The 9,058-nt window shown below is 44.9% G+C and overlaps 1 protein-coding gene across 6 annotated transcripts in view; it reads right to left on the bottom strand.

Annotated features, from left to right (window-relative positions):
• ebf3a (EBF transcription factor 3a) overlaps positions 1-8,589 on the bottom strand; it is a 64,785-nt gene extending 56,196 nt beyond the window's left edge. For all 6 annotated transcript variants that reach the window (XM_031747259.2, XM_031747265.2, XM_031747263.2 and 3 more), the window contains exons 1-6: positions 8,468-8,589; positions 6,390-6,546; positions 5,169-5,232; positions 5,033-5,088; positions 3,685-3,758; positions 3,373-3,441 (exon numbers count right to left, since the gene is read on the bottom strand). In XM_031747259.2, the coding sequence (XP_031603119.1) occupies positions 3,373-3,441; positions 3,685-3,758; positions 5,033-5,088; positions 5,169-5,232; positions 6,390-6,546; positions 8,468-8,589 (542 nt within the window). The remainder of the gene's footprint in view (positions 1-3,372; positions 3,442-3,684; positions 3,759-5,032; positions 5,089-5,168; positions 5,233-6,389; positions 6,547-8,467) is intronic.
• Positions 8,590-9,058: the final 469 nt, after the last annotated feature.

The raw sequence follows: 9,058 nt of genomic DNA, 5'->3' as shown, positions 1-9,058 counted from the left end.
AGTTGACTCTGCCAGTCAGCCATATTTGCGCTTCCTGTGAACGGCGTGTTCGGCAGCGAAATAGCAGCAGATGGTGTGTTCAGGGTCACATTCTCCACTCCGTGACTGTTTCCCAGGAAGAATAAAATATTCAGCTACACTTCATCTCTCCATTGACTCCCATGCATTCATACATTTAACATTTAGCCGGCCGCGGCCCTCTTGGGGCCCAAACATTATTCTGCTGTCAGTCACCCTGAAACACGGCCAGTAATGAGATTCCATCCAAAACCAACCTGCAGCATGAGAGGGAAATCACACCTACGCCCGCTAAATGATTGACAGCCCATCGTCCTCCCATAATCCCACGCTGCAGACACCAGAGACCCTCACAGACAGGAGATTGTACCCCCCCCAAAAATTTCTCACATCAGGTATTCAGAGCGAGAGCGTGTAAAGATGAGAGCTAGTTCCATCACCACCATCAGCAGCAGCTACAAACAGGCAGACAGATCGACGGCAAGCTTTTTAAAGATGTGAACGTGACTGAAGATCATCGCATTAAAATGTTCTCACAGTCGGCGCTCAGAGGGGGATCGTCCCATCATCGGTGACCCTCCAAAGCTCTTCACTCAGAACAAAGAGCCAGACGAGGTTCAGCCTGTGGGCTGGGCCCCTTTGGAGGCCGTGAGGAGAAATAACCTGCATAGAGTAATGGCTTGCCGACGGGAACGCCACAGGATGCCTGACGGAGGAACTGTAGGAAGAAATCAGGTCACTGATCTGAAACTACGCTTTCAGAGGAGGAAACAAAAACATCTGGGAGGGGAGATGTTCGTGCAGGTTCTCTGTCATTCAGGTCTGGATTATTGGACTTCACTCAGAGATCCAAAACTAAGTGATGATCGCAGAAGTAAAAATGTGAATTGCTGCATGCAGAAAGCAGGAGGAAGCTGCATCCTGTCAGACGGTTGTCGTGTTTGCAGATGATGCGGCACTGTTCACATGTCTGAAAGCTAACGGCTAAACGTGACACTGACAGGTATCCTGCACCGATGGCTGTGTTCACCGACAGCAATAAAAAGCTGACTCACGTCATCCGTCATTGTCTCTTTTATATTACAAGTTTACTGAAATGTGCGGTTTTATATAAAAATGAGACATATTTAATAACAAGTTCTCATTTATTGACATGTCACAGTGAAGAGTGTTTTTTTGTTTTATATCAGCTTTATTTTATACAGCATTTCTGTGTGCACATTTACGAGTGAAGAAGGAATTACAGTTGGTGTTTCAGATTTCAAAGTGGCAGAAAGAACACGTTAAACAAAGCAACTGTAAAATTCCTGCATATGTTTTATTATTATTATTATTAGTAGTAGTAGTATTATCATTATTACTGTCCAGCTTCTGTCCTGTATGCAGAGTCCTAATAAACTAAAAGCAGTATGATCCATAATTATGAGTGAATGCATTCAGGATATTTTTTATATATATTTTTAAATGTTTGCTTAAAAATGGAAGATGGAAATGAAAGGAACAGATTAAAGGTTAGAAAATGTACTTGAATAAATTAATGAGCCACAAAAACAATCGTGAAGTTAAATGTAAAAATTTGTGAGTGTTCAAAGATTTTAAACCCATGGCTGCATCCTGCTTTTATTTTATGAATCTTCTGACTGCGTGTCTGCTGGCTTTACTTCCTGTCTTTGTCTTCCTTTCCTTTGTGACGGCCCACCCTGTGCTCACTCCGTTCACCTGTCAGTTTTTTGGTGCATTTCTCTTTTCTGAATCCTCCCAGTTTATTTTTGATGTTCCTTTCTTGCACTTTTGTGCTCTGTTTATGCACCTTGTAAATTAACACTTATCTTTAAAGCTTTCAGCTTTTACATTTAGGTTTTTTTTTCAACAACACAAACAAAACAAAAATAACCTAAAAAGCAGATGTTTGTGCCTTAGAGCAGGTGGACATGCTCACAGAAATCAGCGGTGGGTTCTGGAGTGAAGGAGAAAAAATGAAATGCTGTTGTGTTGCTCTGAGTTTTCTTGAAGTGAGAGCGAACGAATCGCAGTGTTTGTGCTCTCTCTGCAGTCTGACCCTGACATGTTTCCTGTTCACTGGACGCCGCCAAAAACACAGGAGACCTTCCCATCATGCATTTCAGCTGGCAGAAGGAGAAAAAAGAGCTGCTGTAAAAATCACCACTTCTCTTTTCAAAGAGCGGCTGCAGTCACATCCATCCCTCCATCCCTCCATCCATACTCCCCCCTCCTCCGTCCACAGCCTCAGAGAAGGGAGAGGGGGAGGAAGGATTGAGATTAATACTCAGGAGGAGGACAAGAGCTGAGGAGAAGGAGGAAGAGGAGGGGGAGGTGAAAAGAGAAGAGCATAGCGTATGATTCCTCATGGGAGGCCAGGAAGCAGGGGAGGGGGAGGAATCTGAGAGGAGGATGAAGAGGAGGCGCAGCCTCAACCACATCAGCCCAGTAGCTCTACGTGTTATCCTGTTTGAATGATTTAAAGCTGAGCTGCATTTAATGTTCACCTTTCATTAGCCCTTAAATTCACAGAGCTACTCGGCGTGAATCACGCTCCCACCGCACATAATCAGCAGGTTCGTGTCACAGCTTGGTTCACTTTTATTGATGTGGCACCAACAGTCACCTCAGGGTGCTTTACACTGCGAGGTAAAGCCCCAACAACAATGAGCAAGCACTTTGGCGACAGTGGGAAGGAAAAACTCCCCTTTAACAGGAAGGAACCTCCAGCAGAACCAGGCTCAGGGAGGGGCGGGGCCATCTGCCACATGGAGACATGACTGGACCTAGCACGGAACCCTGAGGAACGCCAGCATGAACCTTACTGTGTGACACATTTGTTACAACATACTTCATTCATACTGTGCTGTTGTGACGTCACTACAGGTATGCTAACCTGAGACTGACAAAGGTAACTGACCAATAAACAAATCCAACCAGTCTGCTGTTTCTCACTTTGTGTGGCACCAAACCGCCTCTTCATCCAGATATGAAACCGGCAGGTGGATGAACAGACTCACCTGAACGTAGCAGACCAGCTGACGTCTTTCATCACATCCTGCTAATAACCTTCATGCAGGGGGGCACTATTCAACCTGCAGCTCCTCCTGTGTCTGCTCCTGACTCGGAGGGTGCTCTCTGATGACTGATCGAGAATCTGCCGCTCGGGCAGAAGACAACCTTTAAACGTACGTAACAAGCCTGACAGGGATGCGCCGCATGTCATCAGTGTCTATTCGTCTTTCTTGCATCTGCTTGTTTCTGCTGCATGTTTGTTTGCGTGCTCAATGTTAAAGCGAGCGCACAAACAGTCTGACAGGTGTATATGAGTGCGTGATGCTTCGTATCTGTTACCTGTCGATGATGACGGGGTCTGACGGCGTCTCGTTCCTGTTTCCGCAGCTCTTCTTATCACAGCAGCGGCTGACACACACACACACAGAGAGACAGAAATGAAAGCAGACCCATCAGTCACTGCAGAGCCTCGTATTTCTTTCAGACAGCTCAGGTGAGACACCTGCACAGGCCAACTCTGTATGCAGGGAACAGGCTCCATCAGGGCACGAGTCACCGTGGACATGAGGATACCGCTCTCAAACATCAGGACTTTTATTTGAAGCAGAGAAAAAGAACTACTCAGATCTGGTCGGTGTTTCGCGGCCTTACCTGCACATGATCTCGTGCGTCAGCAGAACTCGGCACATCTCAGGGTTTTTGTCCTGGCCTTCATAGATGATTGCCTGCACACACACACACAAACAGGTAAGGTGAAGATCACCTGTTACGCTTCATCCAGGCGCCGCCCACTGGCCTGCAGCAGAAACAGCTCCATTAAAGCCGGTTTCATTCGTCTCAATTAGAGCTCATTATTAGCGATTAGCCTGAGTAAGAGAGGAGCGGGACACAAACATTTGATCCTCTGAATGTTTCATTACAGCTGCAGCCCACAGATATTCACATGAAACAGCTGGAACCAAGAGCATGAAACGCCTCTCTGTCACGGCGAGCGCTGGCTGACGGCTCGCTTGTTAAAGTGCGCTAATTGAATGAGCTGTTGGATTCAAACGCTGCTGCTGCTTTTCATTAGAGTCAAAACTGAGAGACCCGGCTGCTGACGGAGCGCTTCTCTATCACACAGGGACCATGCCCATCAGCACCTCCTACAGACCACAAACGATCCTCGGTGCCCCCGTCTGGCCTCAGCTTTGAGCCTGGCTTTACACGAAATACAGAAACCGACAGTGTACGTAACAGCGTCCATCTTTTCCAACCAGTCAGGATGAGCCTGATCGGAAAGGAGCAGGCGAGCGTGACCACACAGAGCTGACAGACACGTGCTTGCCATGTTCCCGCCATCGTTTCAGACGATGAGGAAACTGCTCAGAGGTGAATGGCTCCTCAGTCTCTTCGATCACTCCTTTACTCTGGAAGTGGCGCGCTAGTACGAATCTTTAACAGCTGATTTATTGACACTCAGAGACAAATGCAAACAAGCTGTGACACAACATCAGATCAATCTCTAATAAACTCAACACAGCGGCAGACCGAGTGCCATCAGTGCTCCGATTCTCTGGCGCTAGTTTTAACGTCGAACCGTCAAACAAACGTGAGCAACGTGAGAACAATAAACTCTGTGTTTAAAGGTTTTCAGTCTGGGTTTGACTTCAGTGGCTCAGAGTCCTGTTTGAGAAAAACCTGAACTATATCTAGGAGGAGGAAGAGGAGTAGGAGAAGGAGGAGGAAGAGGACGAGGAGGACGAGGACGAGGAGGAGGAGGACGAGGAGGAGGAGGAGGAGGACGAGGATGAGGATGAGGAGGAGGAGATGTCTATCTGAAAGAAGTCAGCCTGAAACTCCGTCTGACACTTCAGACTGCAGCAGGAAGAAAAAGACGCTCTTATTGTGCAACGTCTGATTTTTCTGCTGGAGCTTCATTAATCAGATCCAACCAATAATCACTGCCGTTGCTGTTATTGATCCTCTCGGTGCACATGCTGATGATCAGTAATCTCACCTGTTTGGTCATGGAGTCGATGAGGCGGACGTACAGGTCCTGCTCCGTCCTCACTCCTGCACACAAACCAACAGTCAGGGTCAGCGTGAGCAAGCAGAGACGAGGCTGTGCTGCTCATTAAAACAAGCGCACCCACCGTTACTGTAGAGCAGCTGCAGCTTGTAGTGGATCCCGTTGTTGGTCTTCTCTCCCGTCGGCTCCTGAAACAAAGTCAGGAAACAAACTGAGGCGTGGGTGCATTTGGTTTTACCACCTGATGTGACCAAGCAGAAGTTCTGCATGTTTTAGCGGATTAGAGCGCGCTGGTGTGTAACTGGTGAGTCCATATATTTCAACCCTTACACCAGCGCACACGTCTGAGATGGCTGAACCTGCTGCATAAACAGAGGGGAATATTTAACCAAGTCCTTAAACTGATTTACTTTTATTTTTTATTAGTCCTTTATTTATTCAGGTAAAAATCTCATTGAGATTTAAAATCTCATTTCCAAGAGAGACCTGGCATCATGGCAACAAAAGTCACATACCACATAGGTATATAACATTTAAAACAAATACAATATCCCATACCAACATGTGTAAAATATACAATAACAGTATACAATTACTGATTATTCTAACCACACGTTGTTTGCTTGATGCTGAAATGAAGCGTCAGCCCCTGCGTTTAGAAATCACCCAAACTTTTAGAAATCGACCGTAAAACTAAACACACCTATCAGCTCTATTTGGGGCTTCATTTTCCCTGTTTGGTGACTCGGGGCCACATTCACACTGGTCTGTCTGCACTGAGCCGAAGCTGTTGGGCTGATGAATATGAATCAACCTTCGGCACAGACGTGACTGTCAGAGGGAAAAACTGCTGCATTAAAATGACGCAAACTGCATTTTATCGTGTTTACTGTGCACACTACTGCCAAACACACCTGTCACAGGTGCTGTTGTCCATTATACTGCTGTGGACTCGTTACGGTGCTGGAGCTGTGGTATCAGTTTACGATAAATGAAGCTTGAGCTCGGGATGTGGAGCTGACGGTCTCAGCTGTCCAGATAAATCTGCATTTTTATTTAAATGTAAAAAATATGAAGTGATGTTCAAATAAAAGCCACGTGTGCGATGCTGATAAAATCAGCACTACTGTTTCGCTGTGCTTGAGTTCAGCCTGAACGGCAGTGGCAGCATTACGGCGTCTGGCAGAGGGTCTCCTTCCTGTCGGGCTGCGACAGAGTCTCTAAAGTTCAGATTTGGTCTCTGTTCTCCGTTATAAGAATGAGTGTCTTTGATTTCTGTCTTTGCACACTGTGCAGTGTGTTTGTTTTATGTCCCAGGTCCTCCCCGCGTCCCTCTGTGTCTCACCTTCTCCTTTTCCACAAAGTCGACGTAGGCAGTGCGTTCGATCTCAACGGGCTGACCCTGGCGATCGTACAGAGCCAGCACGAAGTGGAAGAAATTGGACTTCCTCAGGTTGGACGGCGGCTGCTTCTCAAAGTGAGCGCGAGCTAATCCCACCCCACTAAAAGCAAAGAGATGGACAGAAACATAAGAGATGCAGGACACGGGGGACGAGGTCAGGTTTATTATTGCAGTCATCACAGAGCTTCCTGCTCTGTTATTTCAGCAGGATTACAGTTTTCTACAGTGTGTCTCTGTCACAGTAAAATATTTTAAGTCTGGTTCATGTGCTGAAAAACAGCGTATTACAGTAAAATACACAAAGTGCTTTAAATCCAGGAAAACTTCCTGAAGCTGAACAAGGTCAGAGCTCAGATTAGGACTCGCTGAAGAAAAACGCAGGTCAGACGTGATTAATCGCAGCTTCACGCAGTCGTCAGGCCGAGAAACACATCACACATCCACCGGCATCAAAGTCTGAACAATCATCACACACGCTCAGTCTCAGCACACGCACTTCTGACCAATTACACATTATACTGCAGTAATAATACAGCAGTACATTATTATTACTGCAGTAAAATTTGTTTAATATAAATAAACACGTTTTAGTCGACTTTAAAAAGCTTCTCACGGATGAAACATCCAGAAGGTTTTCCTTGTTTCACAGCGAGAAGGTAACTGTGGAAAAACAAGCTCTGCACTAAAAGAAAGAAAAATTCACATTTCATGAGTTTAATCATAATAAATCAGGTGAAATATTTCTGCTAAAATCAAACGGAGGATTTTGCTGCAGGAAAACCTACATGATCCAATTTATTCATAAATGTGTGAGGATAAAAATATTCACCAAACATGCTGCACAACTTTAAACAATCACATAAACGCAGCTTCAGGCATTTAGCAACATGTTAAAGAGAGAAAATCAGATTCACACAAACTGTGAATCACATGCTCGTTTTATTAATATTCATGTGAAGAAGTCAAACTGCAGCTTTGACCTCGACCGCAAACATCATCGGAATATCTTGCAGCGTTAAACCAGGGCGGCGGCAAAGAGACAAACACGCTTTCACAGAAACAACTCATGCTTTTAATCTGAAATCTTAAAAGTTACAATATGTTAGAAATGTTTTTGATGAGAATAAACTTGAATTTGTAGTTTATGTCATCATGTACTAAAACCATCGTCTCAGGAAATCTGACGAGAGAAAAGAGTTTGTGCTGAGAATTTTAAAATATTTCTAAGTTTTTGTTTCATGTTTAAAATTATTTAAGTGAATTTCCTGCAGATGTTCAGATGAATTTAGTTCTTTTTGTTCTGACTATTTTTGAACATTAATGTTTATTTTCTCAGCGTGAAATGATTTTTGTGGATCATCCTGAAAAAACTTTGTGGTTTTTCCATGGTTCTAATGCAGAAACAGATCCGACGGCTGAAGCTGCTAACGATGACAAACTGTGATGCTCAGCTGCAGGGCGAGCTCAGACCGCCGCCGCCGCCGACCCGTGCCTCATTTATTACACGCAGCGCTTTAACCCCAAACCCTCGACGCCATCCCGAGAAACATGAAGTCAGTCTGAGTAAAAATAAAACGAGCTGCTCCTCGGCTCAGAGAAACGTTTCACTTTGGGAAACAAACATAAGGAAAAGTCTTTGAGTCAAACTCTAAAAATTTAAAGGTCAAATAAGAATTATTTGGATGATTTTTGATAAGTGTTTCCTCACTGTTTTAATTCACTTTAAATAACTCACATTTACAAAACATTTTCCCTGTTTGTCTGTGAGCTGCAGGAATATTCCTAAACTTCAGAAACATTTTAACATCTTATTTTTAATCTGTCTGACCTTCAAAAACATCTAAATAATCTTTTTTTTCCCCTCCGCCAAATTAATAATTTGAGTTTTTTTCTGCTGAAGATTTAAAATTAAAATCTTTCCTCTGAGCTGCAGATTTTTTCTCTTTGGAGTGAAATAAAGCTGCTGTGGGACCGTTGGCACTACAGCTCCCAGAGTCCCTACGGGGTGGCAGGCAGTTTACCTCTGAGCAGCCGTGTTGGCGTCCACCACACCGGCCGAGTGCATCCAGGAGCGAACGGCGAGTGGCTCCTCCTTCATGTTGGCCGTGGCCCCACGGGGCAGGTTGTCCTGGATCCCAAACATCTCAGGGGCCCGGACGCTGTGAGCGGCGCTGCTGCAGCTCAGCCACAAAAACAAAAACAAGAAGAAGAAGAAGAAAAAGTCCAGCAGAAAAAATGTGATCTACAGGACGGAGCGAGGCTTCTGAACGGGCGACATTTTCTTCACCCGCACGTCGAGGTATAAAACAAGGCGGCGAGGATGAAGAAAAATGAGGAGTTTAAAATTCTGCAGAACTTTTTGTCTGATTTGCAGATTTAATTCAACTTTTCAGGACAGAAAAAAATCCAGTCTGCAAGTTTTTAAGAAGGTTTTTTTTTATTCTTGATCATCAGTGACAGAAAAAAAGGCCGGAGGAGGAGGAAACAGGAAAAGAGAAATAAAATCCTCAGAGGATGAGAAAACGAGGGGGAGAACAGCCAGGTCCGGACGGCGAATCAAGCAAAGTGTCTTTTTTCTTTTCCCCAAAGAGAGGAGGAGAGAGGAGGTGGGC

This window comes from Oreochromis aureus, linkage group 8, assembly GCF_013358895.1.
Source record: "Oreochromis aureus strain Israel breed Guangdong linkage group 8, ZZ_aureus, whole genome shotgun sequence".
In the NCBI taxonomy this organism is placed as follows: domain Eukaryota; kingdom Metazoa; phylum Chordata; class Actinopteri; order Cichliformes; family Cichlidae; genus Oreochromis; species Oreochromis aureus.
This window is presented reverse-complemented; position numbering and strand designations above follow the sequence as displayed.